The 19,170-nt window shown below is 36.2% G+C and overlaps 1 protein-coding gene across 18 annotated transcripts in view; it reads right to left on the reverse strand.

Annotated features, from left to right (window-relative positions):
* ROBO2 (roundabout guidance receptor 2) overlaps positions 1 to 19,170 on the reverse strand; it is a 727,272-nt gene that overhangs the window by 381,769 nt on the left and 326,333 nt on the right. For 4 of the 18 annotated variants that reach the window (XM_087895030.1, XM_087895025.1, XM_087895024.1 and 1 more), the window contains exon 1: positions 16,322 to 17,345. The exons of 13 other annotated variants lie outside the window; for them this stretch is intronic. In XM_087895030.1, coding sequence (XP_087751156.1) covers positions 16,322 to 16,376 — 55 coding nt within the window. In that variant the 5' untranslated portion in view covers positions 16,377 to 17,345. Of the gene's footprint in view, positions 1 to 16,321; positions 17,346 to 19,170 lie in introns of those variants that run through there. One more of the 18 variants, XM_087895031.1, reaches the window with a different exon arrangement.

A 19,170-nucleotide genomic window follows, 5' to 3' on the forward strand; every position in this document is an offset into this window, starting at 1 on the left:
GAAAAGCCAGTTCTTTAATCCAGTCATTTTGGATTAAAGCTTCATTTAAAAAATGTAGACATTTGATTATCATGGTTATTATGATGAGAAGAAACAAAGATATATGACTACCCTATATACTAAAAGTTGCTTATACCAGTAACATGAACTAGTTTATGTTTCATAAACTAACCACACTTCCATGCTGAGTTATCATAGTGGAAATCAATGTTTTATTAGATTTATAATTAAACAGCATAATAATATTACTTCTGGGACTCAGCTCAACTGAATTTAATGGGTCTGATTTCAGAGAAAATATGTTAATTATCTACACTTCCAATTCATATTAATTATACATGTTTTCAAGCACAGATGCACATATGTATATGTACTTCTTAAATGCAGTATGTACTCTACTGTTTCACAATGAACAAGAAATGGCTCCTGGCATCATCTGGTCATAATCAACACAAGTCAAACATGTGGATACATTTAACAACCAGGGAGGGTCATAGCTGGCCTTCAAAACCCAGGATTGCACCACTAAATAGCAGTTCTGCAATTTCTTGCCAATTTTCAGTAGGAAGCTAAAGGAAACACATATGTTAAGCCCCAGTAGGCTTAATGGAACTATGAAACTTAAAAGATCCCTACCTTAAAAAATAAATCAAACAAAACAAGATAAAATTCTCCAGTTCCCTTCCCAGTACACAATTATATTATCATTACTCATTGCTGAATCTTTTTGTTGCCAAATTTTGCTAATACTTGTTTTACATGTATTCACAAAATCTCTGAATAATTAGTACAGTGATAACATACAAACAGTAACGAAAGATAGCAATTGCAACAATTCAACCAGAAGAAAGGAAAAGAGAACTAAACTTATCTTCCAGCCATGGTAAGACACTTTGTTTCTTCAAAATCTTTTACAGCTAAAATAACATAATGACCAGCATATACAGTGTTCAATTGTTTGTGTGACTACATATTCAAGAAATGCTGTGCAAAGAATTTTCTGGAGAAAAAATGACTGCAGTAATTTAACAATATAAGAACTATTTCATCTACCTCCATCTAATGGCTTTATTAGATTATAAATTTACAATTTATATGCCAATTTTCATTACTTAATTTGAAAACACAATAATTAAAATTGTTTGTTACTGTAATTTTAATTATCATTTTCTAGATTATATAAATTTTCCTCTGAAACTAAAAAAAAAATAGAATGGCTAAGCACAATAATATAAAGCCATTACTTCTCCCTATAAATTATTTCTTGAAAAATAATAATATATCTTTATTACAGTGATTAACCAGTATTTTAAATATTTTTTATTAAGAGGTTATAAGACTCAGATTAAGTACATAAACATTTTTGGTGAAATTAGTAGAAATGTTCAGATTACTAAACACTAAAAAATTCAAAAGATAAACATACTAGAAAAAAATCTTAAAACTAATAGGCAAAATAGTAAACTAATGAATGAATTATTGAAATAGTAATCTATTTAGTTACTGGCTATGTGTATTGTATGTGTCTATGTGCATGCGAGTATACGTACATAACTATAAATGACAGTCAGTTTGGCTAGTAATCAACGCATCAGACAAGAAACCAGAAGACTCAGAATTCTAATCCCAATTTAGGCATGAAAGCCAACTGGATGACTCTGGGACATAGCATCAGGTTTGGGTGACAAGCCAGTCAGTCAATTCCTGTTGCAATAATGGATCAATACTTGAACTGGGGAAAAAGCAGAATTGCAGGCAAAAATTTGGCTATACATGTAATATATAATTGATATATATATATATATATATATATATATATATATATATATATATATATTCATATTCTTACTTTTCGTAGGATTTGTGTGTGTTTTTTCTTTTAGCCGGTTTTTCCTACGTAACCAAGGTTTTTCTGTAGCCCTAGCTCAGTGGAGTCACATCCACTCGATTCTGGGCTTTTTTCCTTCTGGCAGCCAGCAAGCCCTTGGTTACGTAGGAAAAACCTGGCTAAAAGAAAAAACACACATAAATCCTACGAAAAGTAAGAAAATAGACATTGTACCTTTACAGGGAGGATACATGAGATGTGGGTGTGGCTTACTGATGATGGCTAACAAGCCAGAAATAGATCTATATAAGTCTCTCACCAGGCAGCAAGGGCTTGCTGGCTGCCAGAAGGAAAAAAGCCCAGAATCGAGTGGAAATACATATATGTATGCTATGCAATGACAGTGAACAAAATATGACAACTTTCCTGGAAATATTAGATTTCAAGTCCACAATAAAAACATAAATAAAAAGATCAAGTTTATCATCAAAACTGGTGAGACTTATAAGTGAGTAGAGTTATGAAGATAGTGAATACATGCTGTAGAAAATATATCAAATGAACCTGTTTGATAGATTATCAGGTTCCTCAAGGTTGCACTTATAGTTATACTTTCTTTCTTGTATTTTAGAGGACAACACATTAAGTAGGCTACAAAAAAACTGTACAGTGTGTTGGGAAGGTAATATAAAAGAAGTAATTTGCTGGAGTTTCATTGGTTTCCTTTTTATAGCCTGCTAGTATTGGCTGTATAATTCATCCTGCTGCACCTGGAAAGTGAGCATTTATGTAGGTATTCATTCAAAAATGAATACCTATGGGAAGCATACATGCAAAAACAGTATATGACAATGTGAGGCAGTGAAGTAGGGGTTACTGTCTGGATTTTGGAAAAGCAGCTACAGCCAGGCATAAATGTTTCCTATACCCCATTTCTGTCATGCATTCATACATTCCCTCGCAACTTTACTCACAATCTTCCAATCTGGTGTTCCAGCTGCCTGTAATAATTATATCCAGTCTTTAGAAAGCAAAGTGACAAATTATTATCAAATATCCACTGCTGCATTGCAGCTTTAGCTCTTGATAATCCCATGGTTATTTTGGTTTTCTTCCTAAGATGATGCATTCTCTTTAGCCATGACATTCAGTTCCATAAAAACTGACACCAGTAACAGCTTTCAATCTGATTTTATTGAGGAGTCCATGATAAATATTCACCACCTAGTGTCTTCCAATTACTTCACTTTCACTGCCTTGGATTATCACTGGATGCATCACAAACTGGGACTTAACGTTTTTTCTGTTCTCCAAACAGTTCTTAAAAGCCTTTCAAGTTTATGTCCTATCACCAAGAAGGACATCTCAGCAGCCCCAAAGTCTACATAACGTGTATTATACTACCTATTTGGCAAAATATTCAACTCCTAATGGGTAGAAAGAATCATCTTATCTTGTTACAGGAGATCACATGGCATCAGCTTCTAGGCTGAATTTATCCAAATGCAACTATGAATTATAAATGTCTATTTTTTCCCTTTTTGTAGGTTGCTTTCTTTAACAAATACTAGTTCACATTACTGGAAAAATACTCAACCCACTTGGGAACCTGGGTCTTATACTAATAGATAATTTTGATACCAAACTTGGCAATAACAGTAAGGCTCTCTTATTTTAATAGACATATTTTTCCCCATAGGGGCCATCCTAGAGGTCAACTGCACCACTCTAAGGATCAGGGTATCACACAGCAGGCTGGTATCTATTATGTATTGCCAAAGGACTTAGGCATTGTTTATTAAATATAATAGCAGATGGTGACCTTAATGGTGAGTTTACTTACTGGTGGGACCCAAGGATCTAGTAAAATCAATTAAGTCCTAACCTCACACAACCTTTCCCATCTAATATTTTCATTTAAGGTTGAACTATGGCCAGATAGTGACCACTCACTGCTATTATTTCACCAGGGTCTTAGTTCTCACCTGACTTTCCTTACCAATTTCACCCAGGTCATGGATAATGATGCAGATATAGTCACTTCTAGAATTAAGATAGTCTTCAAGAATAACCCAATCATTTTTTGCCTCAGTCTAGTCTTCAAATTATAGGTCTTCATTCACAGTTCAAAATCTCCAGAGGCTTATGTTAGATAGAATGCTATATAAAAATCACAGGGTAACCATAGATCTATGAGCAAACCCTAGAATCTTAGGAGAAATGGAAGAACTGCACAAGACTGCAAGCAAATGACAGCTTTCAAATGTTACAAATACAACAGCCATCACAGCATTGGGAATTGACTATTAATTCTCAAAAGAACATAGAAAAATAGAAAAAAAAAAGAAAAAAAGAAAAAAACCACTGATACATACCATTTAAGAATGACTTTTCCAAGCTATGAGGAATAAATATGTCACTTTTCTGAGAAGATATCTCAACTCCTGAACAAGACAGTCTGTCCAGAAGTAAAGATTCCACCCAAGAAGTAGGTAATTTTTCTGTAAACTAGATAGCTTTCATTTGCTCTTTGTCTCAAGCTATTCTTCCAAACAGTATTCCCTCTGGCCACCAGTCTCTCATCTGAAAATTGTTAATCAATCCATTAAAAAACAGGAAAGTTGCCAGTAGTGAAATGATATACTGTCAAACTGCTAAAAAGCAACATCAATTGGAGGTCTTCCCTTCTGGCCTCCGTCTCCATATATTAATAACACATGCCAAATACGAAAGAATGACTCCGGAGGAAGTTGTTTTACTTATTCTTACATCAGAGGTTACTCTGCTTAATTAAGATGTTGCATAGTAATGCAGTCACACAAGGTAGAGGTGCAGATATCTCAATTACAAAGGGGTGAGATAGGTTTGCACTTTTTTAAACAGCTATTTAATTCAATGGCTATTTTTTAAAATCAAGGCAGGATCTCATCTCTCCAACTTTAACAATTTTGTGCTTGATTATTTCTTTAACTCATAATGGCTTTACAAATGATCTATGGCAGGGGTATCAAGCACAAGGGCTGGGGGCCGGATCCGGCACATACAATGCTTAGTTCTGGCCCACGGGGACATCCTGGAAACAGTGAAGGACTGGCCCACGGTGCCTCTGCCAGAGAAAACAGAGCTCAGAAGGGCTGCACGCGGCCTTCCAGAGCTCCATTTTCGCTGGCAGAGGCTTGCAGGAGGCCGTCAGAGCAGAAAACTGAGCTCAGGAGCCTGTTTTTGCTGGCAGTGTGTTCAGGCCACCACAGGCACCTCTGACACAAGTGACATTGAGCTGGCCATGCCCATCCTGGCCATGCCCATCCCAGAACCCTAAAGTTGAACATAACCCTAATGCAGCCCTCAATGAAATCAAGTTTGACACCCCTGGTCTATGGACTCTATCAGGTTACTGTAGGAGGAAAAAGGGCTCACAATACACTAGTCTAAATCATGTCCATTTTTTTCTCCAAAAAATCTTTGATGCCACAACTTTTGTGGCCTCAGTATAAAGGAAGCAAGTGATAAAAAGTTAGTACTTCACTATGATGGAATATTAAGAACCCTGCACAATTTTTTCCTCATTTTGTTTATATTACTGAGTGGAAAAAAAAACCTGTTAGCCAATTTCACCATTTTGGTGAAGATTTTTATGTTAAAAACTATGAATAAAAAGACAAAACCTTTGCCAATCCCCTCCCCCCAAAAAAAGAAACCATTCAAAGAATATTTTTTTTAACAATCAATTTAAATTCACAATTGCTATGGCATTGTTTGGGGCCAGAATCAAAACAGTACAGTGACAAACTCAGACCTTTCTACTACCCCTTTCTCCTCGGTAAAAGCAAAGTATTAATCATTCTGTTTTAAAGGCTCTTGAGTAAAGCTATTCTTTATATTGCACATTGTCACTAATGTGGCCAATGAATAACTCTCAACACTTTTGTTGTTGTTTCTCTGAGTGGACTAACAACAGCTTAGTTTTACTCTTATTCTGTTGAATGGTTTGGAGATGATGATGAAAAGGAGCACTTCAGTAAAACAAAAGTTTTTGAAAGAAAAAGTTAGAACAAAGTAGACATAGTGCAGACAACTTGTGATTCATGACTCATACTGTGCTGTTTCCCTTTTCACCCCAATATGCTCTTTGATTTTACTACTGATTATGAAGCCAGACCACTGCACTTCTCTTAGCAACCAATATCACATAGAGAAAAAGATGTGTCATTTACTAAAAAGGGAACAGAAGAATTTACGGTCATACAAAAGCAGATACATGTTCTCCTGCATTTGATTCCAGACAATGATTGATTTAAAAAAAAATTAAACATCCAAAAATTTTAGCCAACATTAATTTTAGTTACAGCAACAAAATGACTTTTGAGCAGACATACAATATTCAATTCTTATCCTAGATTATTTTCAAGTTAATAAAAATAAATTTGACCTACAAATACCAACAAAAACCAGAAGCAAGCTGCCTTTATTAGCAATACTATCACAAATAGTTGGGGGGGAAAAAATCCAGCCCTGAAGTAGCTGAATCACTTCGAAACATAATACTATTCTTCTGGGAATCCTTTGTTTTGAAGCACCTAATCAAGGGAAAATACAAGTGCTAACATGTTTGTCACTGCTTCAGATGTAGCAACTAATAATTGTAAATTATAAACAAGATTTAAAACCAGATTCAAATATCCTATCCAATATATTAGTTCTTTACTGCTATCTTTAATTACATTTTGTTTTAAGGGTTTTAAAAAATGTTGTTTTATATAACATAAATGGCAAATCATGTTTCCTGTCTGGTTTACCTGGGAGGACTGACAATGCAATAGTATTTTTCAACTTTCAGAGGTTAGTTCAAAGTATAGGAAGAAATGAAAGAAGCTTAATTTAAGGAGGGAAAAGTAGAAATGCGAGAAAAGCTCATAACCTCTGCATTAATGTTTGGGCTATAAAGGGAGTAATATAATAACTTACACATGGAGTTGTAATGGAGTAAATCTAAAATGGAAAGTAGCCACTAATCTAATTGGTTCCACCTTCCAGCAAAGATTATTTGAAATTTAAATGAAATAACTAACAGCTAGCAGAGTTCTATTAACTACTCAGGAAAAGTTGCATTGATGTAAAAAGTTTCTTTATAATATATTATTAAGAAAGTAGCCATTTCAATTGTGAATGCTCTACTAGAACCCTCTCTCTGAAGATACTGTAGGAAGTTAGCACCTACCCCTTTCCTGGAAGAATGAAATATTTTAGGAAATATTAAAAAGGCAGAATATTATATTTCCCTGGATGAGAAATGGAGAAACATGTTTTAAAGACAAAGCAGCTTCCTGCCTCCCCCACATAGACTTTTGTTAATGGGCCATAATCTGCAACACAATAGCAACAGAAACTAACAAGCAACAATGGGATCCATCTAGGACAGAAACTCACCACATGGCACTTGGGAAGATTACATCAGCCAGCAAGGCTAGCTAAGACCCCCACCCCCTGGGAATCTGACAACCAATCAGGATACTCTTTCTGGGCCCCAGGAAGTTCAAAGCCAGAGAAAGCATAAAACCCGGGGACTTGCTCTGTCTTGGCCCTTTTTCTGTTCAGGAACTCAAACGATGTGATCCTGTCCACCATTAAACCATCTTTCCAAGCAGTCTCTGTTTCCAGTGTCTTTTTCCCCACTTGGAGCTGAACCCAGAAGGATATTTCTTCCTACAATACACAGTGTTACTTTGTGAGAACAGGGCATTGTCCAAATATATGACTTAAAAGCTCTAAATCTATCCCCTAATTACCTACCGATTAGGTGTGAGAAAATTATGGTTAGCCTTTACAGTCAGAATCTATCACAAACCATACTAATCCTCTACCACTCACCATTAGCAATTATTATTTATTCAGCTTTCATATCACATTTTCTGATTCTTTATGGAATGAATTGGTTACAGATTTTCAAATCACATATTTGTTGGATCTAAAAAGAATTACTTCAGAATGCAGGATTTATGGCTATTCACCAATTCCTCCATAAGTACAACTTCCTACCTTGCCTGCCAAGTATGTTGACAGTGTTGATGTGTGGAAATGGATAAGCACAAACACTTCCTCCATTAGTACTGAACTGCACAATCAATCAATTTTATAAGCGCTGACTCCCAAACACCATAGTACAATGTCAAATATAGAACTTCTTTGAAGGAATTTATAAATAAGCACTTAGGAAAAGCTTTATTTGCCCGCTTCCTCCTTCCACATCAGTTATCCTATTTATCCACCAACATATAGTCCATAATTACCAGTTCCTGTGATGTAGCCATAAGAGAAGACTACCATCTTTCCTCCTTTCTGGACTCTTAGACAGCTGTAGGCTTTTTATCAAGTTGGACTTTGAGTTAGGGGGAGTAGGTTTATTTGCACACAAAGAGGTCATGAATATTTAATTACCTTTGATTCTCATCATAGGGAATTTGAATATGCAACAATACCCTTCAGATTGATGTCATTTGTCCAGTCCTTATATAATTTATGAACTATACAGTATTTCATGATTGTACAGATTATAGTGTCAACTGTAAACAAGAAAAAATATGTCCACGTTAGCTATTTCAGATACTGTATCAAAAGGAATTTCAAAAGTAATTCAAATAGATCTTGTTCAGCTCAAATCAATCTGTCGTGGATATCCCCTGCACTTTAAAAGACATAGGGCATTTTCTGGACTCTGTCAATTTTTACAGTAGATTTATTCCTAATTTCGATGTACTAATCATACTCTTTACTTGCCTTACAAAGTAGTTTATTTAAATGGCATTCCAAGGCTTTAGCACTTCTCAGTCCTGCCCTCCCTTTTTGCATTTTTACAATCCACTCCAGAGTTGAAGCGAAAATTCTCCTGTAATAATTCCTTACCAGATTGTTCCTTCTAATTAAGATATACACAATTACATCTTTAACAAGAAGCTGCTGTCCATGAAGCAAGATTTTCAGCACTATGCTACCATTTTTAAGTGCAGAACATTCTACTGAGATCTGAAGTGACTACAAGAACTTAAAAAATTTAACAATTCTATTCAACTCACAAAGTGTCAAGTAATAATTAGGAGACCACTGGGATGATTTTGAAATTCAAAAAGGAATTTAACATTCTTTAGAGAATCTAAGTTGTTTGTTTGACTTCAATCTAGGTTTCAGGTAGTAAGAATTCAAATGCAGAATCAATAGTGTATCTACTTGAATAAATAAGAATACTTAAAAAAGAATAAATTCTTGCAAAATTAGTTTGTCCTTCAGCCAGTAGACTATATCAGTATCACTATAAATAATTTGTAGCCATAATGATATTAGTCTATAGTTTCTTGTCCTTCTTTAGGTATTAATACCGGTACTATATTGGGTTTTTCTCAACTCTCTGGCATCTTTCCTTCTTGTATTTTGTAAATTTTGCAAAAGTTCATCCTCAAAACATAATAAGAATTTGATACCGTAATCCATCTGGTAAGGCGTTTCCTAATTTAATCTTTTTTTAATATTAAAAAGTTCTCTAATGTTATAGTCCATTCATAATCAGTTTCTGTTGCTTAGTAATCCTCAGTAAATTTTGTTTCTTTAGGTAGTCACCTATTTTCTTCAGAGAAATGCCGCTTGCATTATACATATTGGAACAATATTGATGAAGAGCTTTCTGCATGGCCATACTATATACCCGTGATGGCGAACCTATGGCACGGGTGCTAGAGGTGGCATGCAGAGCCATCACCCGTTGCTCTTCCGGGTTCCGGCCCACTGGCCAGCTGGTCTTCGTGCACATATGTGTGCCAGAAACTGGAAGGCCAGCTGGGCTGTGTGCATGCGTGCACCGGAAACCGGAAGAGCAGCTGCCTGGCACACGCATGCACACTGGGTGGCTGCTCTTCTGGCTTCTGGCATACGTGTACGCCCACACACACTCTCCCATTTCGGCACTCGGTGCTGAAAACTTTCACCAACACTGCTATATACAGTAGCTTCCTCTTGTAATATCAATATCATTTTTCAAAATCAAATATATATTTTTCCAGCAGTAGGACAAGAGAATGACATATGGAAACATTGGTCTCTCTGTTCTCTAGGTCTACATCTGCCATGATGTCTTCTCATGTTTCCTTAGATGCCCAAATAGCTATGATGGTGTATGAAAAGAAGCAGACAATTCTGTCTGTAGTTTTACGTCAGACCCACCCTACTCATGCCAGTAGAGTATGAATGAAGCCTGATGTTCCTCCTGTTGGCAGGAGACAATTTACACAAACACAAATCTGGATGTGCCATCATTTGACAGATTAAATAGAGACAGAACAGAGATTGGCAATGAGGACAACTAATTTTATGCTGGTGCTGTTTTCTGCCAGTTCAAGGATAGATTGTTAGCACATTAATTCAGTAAAGGGGGAAAAAGTCTATGTTTCAATTTGGAAGATACTAAAATTGCTGTCACCAAAATGGATGATCTGAAAAGAATCACTATGACACTTTGGTAGAACAATATCATTTTAATTCTCCCTCCCTTTCTCTTTTTAGAGAATTTGAAAATGCAAAATCCATATAACTGTATGATACCAGGAGCAATCAAATTCAAGCCTAGGCCCTCGTTCACAGAATGACAGTTTAAAGGAAGGATATATTTTTAGAAACCTTCAAAATAGGAGGTCAGCTGCATTTTTACAGAATATATCAAGGAAAGATTGCACTCTGCAGGTAGGATTCAACTATTTTCAGTTTTTAAAAAATCAAGAAAATATATGCACAGCTCATTATTTATTTTTTAATGATACAGGAAGAAGCCTCAGTCAAACAGAGTCCTGCTTTTTAAAATAAGACTAACTGAACCAGAATAGATTACTTCCAAATTGTCTTATGGCACAGATAAATAATAATTTAATGCCAGTTATGGCTAATACATATTTTTATTTTGTTTTATTTTAAATACCTTTTCTACCATCATAACAGTCAACTGTCAAGATAAAAACAAAGGGGGATGGTTGTATACAGAAACTACATAATTTTTTAAATGTTAAAAGATTAAACATGTCACATTCTTCAAATTAATTAATCCTAAACTAATTATACAGAGCTTTAGACCAGTATTTTAATAACCAAAAGTGATACCCTTTTTTAGTTTTCAATATTTCCGCATAAAAATTATCTTAAACGTGATCTGTTCTCTACACGTCCTAAAATTAGGTAAAGAGAACCCATTAATCAAATGAATCAAAAACATTATACTTCTTCATTCATTTATTGAGGAAAATTATCCAAGGCTACATATTTGTGTTTAGCAAAAGTATGTGAACCACTAGGATTGCCAGCTAATTTGAAGGGGAAATTATAGCTGAGTTTTCCAGTCAATGGGATGATAATCATATGGGAGGTCCTGCCTTATTTAAAAATCAAAATTCTAGATATTCATTATCAAAGTTTGATTTTCACAGCATATGAATATGGAAGTGTGTCATGGCTCAAAAAAAGAAGAAGGGGATTTCAGAGGACCGCCAAAAAAACAAATATTTACCGGGTTGGAAAAGATTGGAAAACTATTTCAAAGTATCTGGACTCCCATCAGTCTACTGTCAGACAGATTGTGTCCCAAAAAATGGGGGGGAATTCAATACCATTTCTACCTTTCCCAGGAATAGTTGACCAACCAAATTTACATCAAGAGCAAGGCATATAATACTCTCAAAGAATCCCAGGATAATTACTTAAGGAACTAAAGGCTTCTCTTGCATTGGCTAATTTCAGTTTTCATCAGATTATTATCAAGAGAACACTGAAAAACAATGGTGTGCATGGCAAGATGGAAGGAGAAAGTCTCTACTCTCCAAAAGGAACATTGCTGTCTGTCTATAGATGGAGAACACCACATGGATAAATCCATAATTAATGCAAGAATTGTACTATGGACAGGTAAGACCAAAATAGACCATTTGGGCTTGAATGAAAACTGTTATGCTTGATGAAAGACAAATACTGCATTACAAGGTAAGACCCTTATCCCATCTATAAAACCTGGTGGTGGCAGCAATAGGGAGTTTGAGCCTTCTTTACTGCTTCTGGATGAAAACATGTTCAACTACAAATTCTGAATTGTACCAGAGAATTCTACAGGAAAATGTCAGGTTTACTGTCTATGAGCTGAAGTTCTAAAGTAAGTCATGTAACGACCTAAAACACACAAAATGTATGACCAAAGAATGGTTAAAGCAGAAGAAAGTTAATATTTGGAATGGCCAAGTCAAAGTAGTGACCTTTAGAAATGTTGTAGAAGGACCTGAAGTGGTGAGAAAGTCCACCTACATCCCTGAATGGAAGTTATTCAGAAAGTAAGAATGGACTGAAATTCCTATGTAGGGGTGATCAACAGTTATTTGGAAATGTTTAGTTGCTGCCCAAGGGAGAGCACATCAGTTACTCAAAACAAAAGTTCACATAACTTTGCCAGACAGGTATGAATTCAAATCTCTGCATAAATATTGAACATTCAACACTATTCACATACTACTAGGCACCACTGTACATACAGATGAAATTTCAGAATTCAATTAGCATAGTACCAAGATGTTGATCCAGGTATACTAAAAAGAATTAATTTGTAAACAGGAAGCAGATTTTTTGTTAAAGAAAAATTAATCTAAATAAATTTAAATTGGAGAAAATAACACATATTTAAATATTTTGTGGCCATGTCTTATAAAATTTCTAAAAATGTTAATTGCTTTCAAATTTTGTTTCATTCATCTTTCCAAAAAGTTAAAATGTTGTTTACATATTTGTTTTCTTCCTCTTTCAAATATACTGCATTAATCTATTGTAATGCACTGGTACAAAATATCTTCTACATGGGACATCATCATTTTAGATTCAAATAAAAGTTATATTTTACAAAATGAAATATACAGCCAGCTTTGCTGGCTGAGGGACTCTGAGAGTTGACGTCCACAAGTCTTAAAGTTGCCAAGGTTGGAGATCCCTGCTCTATGGCATAGCACATGCTCTTATTAGTTTTTAGCATTATATTGTTAGCAGTGTCGAAAAGTATAAGGTTCAGGTTCCATTTATCTACAAATAGAATCCAAGCAGTCTGAGCTATACCACCAGAATTCCACACCTGTTGAAAAGATTATATATTTTGCCCAGTTTTGCAGTAATTTAATTTCTAAGAACTCAGACTGCTCAGAAGCAGACAGAAATTTTATCATTTGAATTTGTCTGAAGTGCAGTATAAAATTATTTCAAAGCTACTATTCTTAAATGTTCATATACAGAGAGCAAGTAAAAATTACATATTAAAACACTAATAGCTATTACTTTTGTATCCAAAATTTATACTAAGCTATATTAAAGTGTTATCTCAACTGTGATACAGAAAACTAATAGTTTATCTTCTAAGTGAAAGAAGATGTATTTCTGGGTGTTTTATGCTATTATTATTAAAATTATGATCGATTGCAGTCAATCAAACGCTTAAACTTGATTTGGCATTTTTATCTAATTATTCAATCTTTCCTAAGGACCTGGGATAGGCAGATGTTTGATAGTGTTAAAGGTATTACGGTTGGTCACGGTCAGCCAGATGTTTAGACTGGATTTGGCATTTTCATTCATCTATCTATATAAAACCATCAAAAAGCTCTTTTGAGGTGGATTAGAATGATTTCAAGCATTCAGTCACAAAAATAGATTTATATATGGCTCTGGAACACTGAGTATCCCAGAGGTCTGCAATGATGCCCACAAGATAATCTACACTCTTTCATGAAGATCATTTCTCCACTAACTTACCCTTCTTTGTTTTGTTTTTCTCCCAGCCTGTACTGCTCCTTGCCTGCTTGTCATTTCTTTGGGAACTTTCCTGTGCATGCTTACATTCATTCTAATGGACAATAGGTGGTCTCCAAATTAGTTGAAGAAAAGACCCCTAGTGGCTAAGATTTGTCTGAGCAAAGTCATCTATCAGGGCTCCAAGGAGTAAATGTTGGTAGCAGAAAGATGAAGAAAAAATCAGAAGTCAGGTGAATTCTGGGACATAGAAAGGGAAGAGATACGCCCTTGGAAGGGGAAGGAAGAAGCAAGGCAGAAAACAACGGTACTGATTATAACCTATACTTCTTTACCGTTTCTGTGCTATGTGTGTACTTTCATTCTATTGGGCATACATTTTCCTCCCTTTTTTTCCTACATGCATATGAGTTTATTTCCAAGGAGAGAGATGAAAACTGGTTGGCTAATAGCAGAAACACAAAAAAGTGCATTTTAAAAAATGAGTTAGGTACAAAAAGAGTTCACATGATTTTTTTTCCAGCAGATTTTTTTATCAGGTTGTTGGGAAGATTTGTTGTAGGTCTCTACCTCTATACCATAATCAGTTATATTGTAATAATGCCCAAGACACTTGTTCAATATTTCAACTTGATATACTACGGCCACTCTCTCCAATGTACATGCTTGCAAGAAAAGCAAGTAATTTTTGATATAGGAAGTTGCACCAATAAACTTATGCCAAATATAAAATACTTAATTATACCATAGAGATTGATCCACATTTTTAATGCCATGTCTACATTTGTAATCCAACAAGGGCTTGTCTACCTTTTAAACCAAATTAATTTTACCTGTAATCCTGAACAAAGTCAAGATATATATCCACAGAGCTGAACATTACTGTTTCTCAACATACATGTATTTTTGTATTCTGTATTATTTCTCTCCACATGGACCAACGAGTATGCTAGTCTCTTCTGCTTAAAAAAAATTAAAGAGCTTCAAGTTATGATCTCCATGGAAGAAAACTTGAATAAATTATGCTCTGCTGATGTCCTTCCAGCAAGCTGGTTAATTGCATTTGTTTCCTATATCTCTAAACAGCCTGGTACATTAATTACATTCTGTAACACCAGGCTCCTGTGATTCATTCTGTCACTTCCACTGAGCACTTTAATTGTATTCTTCTTAGCTACCTACAATTTTAAGCACTGACTAATAAGTACATTTCTTGTGGCTTGATACCTTCACATTTGATGTATATTTTCAGTGTGTGCCTTATGGAAAGTAGAATGCTTCTTTGGAAAATGTATGCATTATATAACCATAATAAATAGTTGCATATCCTCCACTCTTAGAAGAGTTTTTTTGCTGCCTTCAGTGTTGATGGGGTGTGGTGGAAAAGAGGCATAGGTACTTATACTGTCCATAACTGCACACCATAATTGTAGGTAATATAATATACTCCTTTGTTTACAAGAGAACCTTATTGTTGACATAGATATCTAAAATGTTTTAGCACCAGTTTCCTGCTAGAACCAAGTTTGTTGCCACAATCTGCCCCTAATGCTAAACATCTCAGATTTATGAATTAAAACAAAAATTAACTCAAATCTATTAAAAAAAATACAACCTAGTGCCAAATAGGGCAACAGCACTAAACCTGGAAGCATTTCATGCCTTCTTACCAGGACTATTCAAATAAATACTTAGTATTAATGCTTATCATGTGAGTATATGCATAAATTCTGAAATTTGCAGACTACAGTGGGAGTGGGTGTGGGTATGTGACTGTATGAATCCATGCCAATCCTCGTTTTTGTTAAAAAAAATTATTCCATGACACCCACTTCTCATCTATATGTATAGTTATAATTTAAGACAATCTTTTCACTCAGTTCTCTCCTTTCTAACACTGTAAATACAATCTGTTTAAATTCTCACATAACATCTTATAGATTTAATAATCAGAACATTTTAGGTTTACTTTAAAGATGCTAGGCAAGTTGAACAAAGGACAAAACCCCATGCAATGAGCACTGACTTTACAGCAGAGGAGACACCTACAGCACCTGTTCAAAAATCCCCATTGTCTTTTGAAGACTGAAAGCTGAGCTACTTTCTGTGGAGGAAGCTGGCTATAATATTCTTCTATAGTTCGAGGTTCTACAGATATATCACTTTCATCCTTCCCTCCAAGTTAATATACTTTCTACTCAGCTGAAGACATATTTATTTCATACCTTTCAGCACATTCCACATGGTTTCTGAATTTCCATGCATGCATGGGCTACAGGCAGCAAACTCACAATGTCATCCTTCCAAATTTATTTAGTCCTTCTCTAGAACTGAAAGCACAATACTCTAATCAGTCATCTTTCCACTCTGAAAGTTCCCCATGAGACAAAAATAGCAACAATCAATTTCTATTGATGACATGTACAAATGAATTAGCCAGGTTGCTCCTTCTCCACGCTTTTCATACTTAACATTCATAAAGTTTGAACGATGATTTCCCTGAGCACACCATAAGAACATTTTTTTTTTTTTGCTTTAGAACTGCATCCTTATCTATTATTTCCTTCCAATGGTCTTTACAAGACTATCAACACCACACTGGATTTGCAGCCTAAAATCCTACTGTTTTCCGTGGTCTTCTTCAAATCAGGCTGGAGAGGAATCCAGAGAAATGACAGCGAAACTTACCATCAACTTGAAAATGGACAAATCCGAAAAGCAGGACAGCCGTCAGCAGCCCCATTTTAGCATATTCAAAGGCAATCCAATTCCAGGAAGAACCAGAGAAAAAGTAGCCGTCCCCAAAGTGCAAAAACTTGGTCCCCCCCACCTCACCCCCTGGGAGCTATAGATATGCTCAAAGGAAGCGAAGAGGAAAAGGCTTGAATGGGACACTTCCACCCCCGTGAAGATCAGCCGCGTGGGGGAGGGAAAAAATGCGAGGGGAGGCAATCTCCACCGCCCTGGTTTTCCTTTCCGAAATTCCCACCAATCCAGCTGAGGCAAATAAATTGTTCAAGCGTGGCTAAGACTCTCCGTTGCAGCCAAAAGGCAAAGGGTTTTTTGAGCAAAGAGAGGTTTCTTTTCTTAGAAAGTCTCCCCCCTCCCTCAAAGTTCCTGGCACTCCGAAGAGAAGGCGGGGAAGGAGGTCGAAAATCATGGGCTTAGTTTAAGTCTGCTGCTTCTCATTTTTCCTCTCCGAAATCATTTCAAGCTGCAGCCTGGCTTCCTTTAACTTCCATAAGAGGAAGGGCTGTACAACATCTCCCCCTAGAACTCGCAATGTAAAACAAAACCCTACGACGCCCACCTTCCCAGAGGCAACAAACTGCTTAAGAACTCCCAACGAGTGGCTGGGCTGGAAGAGGCGAAGAGTATTGGAGGCGGTTGCTCTTGCCGCTGATGAGGCCGCCGCCGCCGCCGCCACCTTTTGCGAAGGGAGAAGGTTCCCCGCTGGGAAGGAACCAAGCGAGGCGGCAAGCGCCAGGCGCAGCGGGGTGCTTGTGTCTGTGAGCAGCACACTCCAGTTGCAGCTTGGCCGGGCGCTTTTCCCCAGCCCCAGCTCGTCTTCCTCCTCTCCTGTGGTCGCTCAGAAGACCCGAGAGCGAGGGGGAAAAAAGAAAAGGAAAAACAGCAGTTTCCCCTTCTAATCAGAGAAGGAAGGGAAGGGCTGGGTTGGGCTGTGCACTACACGACCGCGAAACACCACACCCACTCTCGGGTTCGCTCTGGGACCACGATGGGAGGGAGAGAAAAAGACAAGTGAGATAGCTGAGAGATTAAGGCGAAGGCTACAGCCTCCTTTTCTTTCCTCCCAACCCTTTCCCTCTTTACCGGTGGCTATAGGTAGCATTACCATGATTGCTCCTGCTGCTTCTCGTTTAATGGGCAGGTAATTTTCTCACTGAGTGATTTCATGCAAGTTGCTTGTCTAATTATTCATTTTTACTTGCCTCTTTTTTTTTCTCTCTCTCACAGAGAGTCCTTTGAAAGAAAGGTACTCTTTTGATGGCTTCCCTTCACCGTTTCCTGTGGTCAAGGCAAAGAAATGGGCCAGGGCTCCCTAGCTAATTTCACTGGTTAATTTTAAATCTGCAATTTAAAAAGTAGATAAAGGCATATTGCACCTGGACCCTTCTTCTTCCAAAGCTTTCAAGTAGGTGCTAAAATAATCCTAACGTTTTAATTGTAAATATATTTATTTGTATGAATTTCATCAATTTGACCATTTTTCAAAACCTTCATTTTCCAAAAGGAACTATAAAAAACAGAATAAAAGGTGCCACTTTCAAAATGTTAGTTAATACCAGTAAAATGTCCAATTAAATATTTACACCCTTCAGTTTTCCTTTTCCAAATTGTATAGGTGATGAAAGGTAATCTTTGATCTCAAGATCCAGGGTCCCAGTGCTGGATCTGACATTGTACTTGAAAACACATACTTTGATATATACCAAGACCCTGGTCCTACCAATTTTGTTACTTTAATTTTTTAAATGGTAGGTAGCAGATTGCAGAATCGGTTTGAAAGATAATTGGTAAATATATTTTAACAAATGGGCCAGTGTGGTATACAATTTGAGATGCTGGACTGCCACCAGAGAGGCCAAGGTTCAAGTTTTCAGGCACAGAAGTTCAACCTGGGTGTCAGTAACACAAGGTAGACCAGATTCGGAAAGGTTAAAATTACTTTTATTGGGATTGACAGAAAAATACATAATCTTGCAACTCTGATTGTGCTATCCTTATTCTTCAGTGAATCAGGGAGGTATCATTCTGCACTTAAGGAATGTTTTTGCCTTTTTGCCTAGGTAATGGTTCCTACATATTTCCATCAAGATGTTTTTTTTTTAATTGTCTGTACTGGATTATTTATCTTAGTCAAAGATACTTTGCAAGATTTTATATCATGGGGGAAATGGGAGAACAGAGTACTGTGTACACCATTTAGAACTCCCAAGATAAAGGCAAAATATACATCCAATAAATAACAAAATAGTGTTATAAAACAAAGTATTCACCTCAAATATAATATATCAGACACTGGGGACTTTTCTTAATAGGGGGTAGCCATGGCATAGTCCTTTTTTTGTTGTCTGGTGCATGGATATTAAATTATTTGTTACACTCACTATTGTAGCCATTTGTAAGAATGACAATAACATTACCTCAAAATTCCTACATTTCTCACTAGCTTCTAAAGGCCAGGGATACTGTTCTAGATATTACAGGGTTATAATTCATAATTGACATATGGCCTGGGGCTTTTGAAAATTCCGATGCAAAAGCAACTTCTGCTGTTAAGATATTTTGAAAGTGAACAGGAAACCAATTAACAACTAATACAGCCAGGTATTAGACTGGTTTTAAGGTTTACAAAACACAATGTTAATGTTTTGCTAGTGAATTCAACCTTAGGCTGATTTTACATGAGATAGATAAAATAAGGATTGTTCACAAAAATTCTTGTGTTTCTATCATGCATTACAAGGTATATTTGCACATGTTATACAAAAAATCATAATTCTTTGGTCACT

The sequence above is a fragment of the Pantherophis guttatus genome, chromosome 5 (assembly GCF_059756535.1).
Source record: "Pantherophis guttatus breed Tessera chromosome 5, ASM5975653v1, whole genome shotgun sequence".
Classification (NCBI taxonomy): Eukaryota; Metazoa; Chordata; class Lepidosauria; order Squamata; family Colubridae; genus Pantherophis; species Pantherophis guttatus.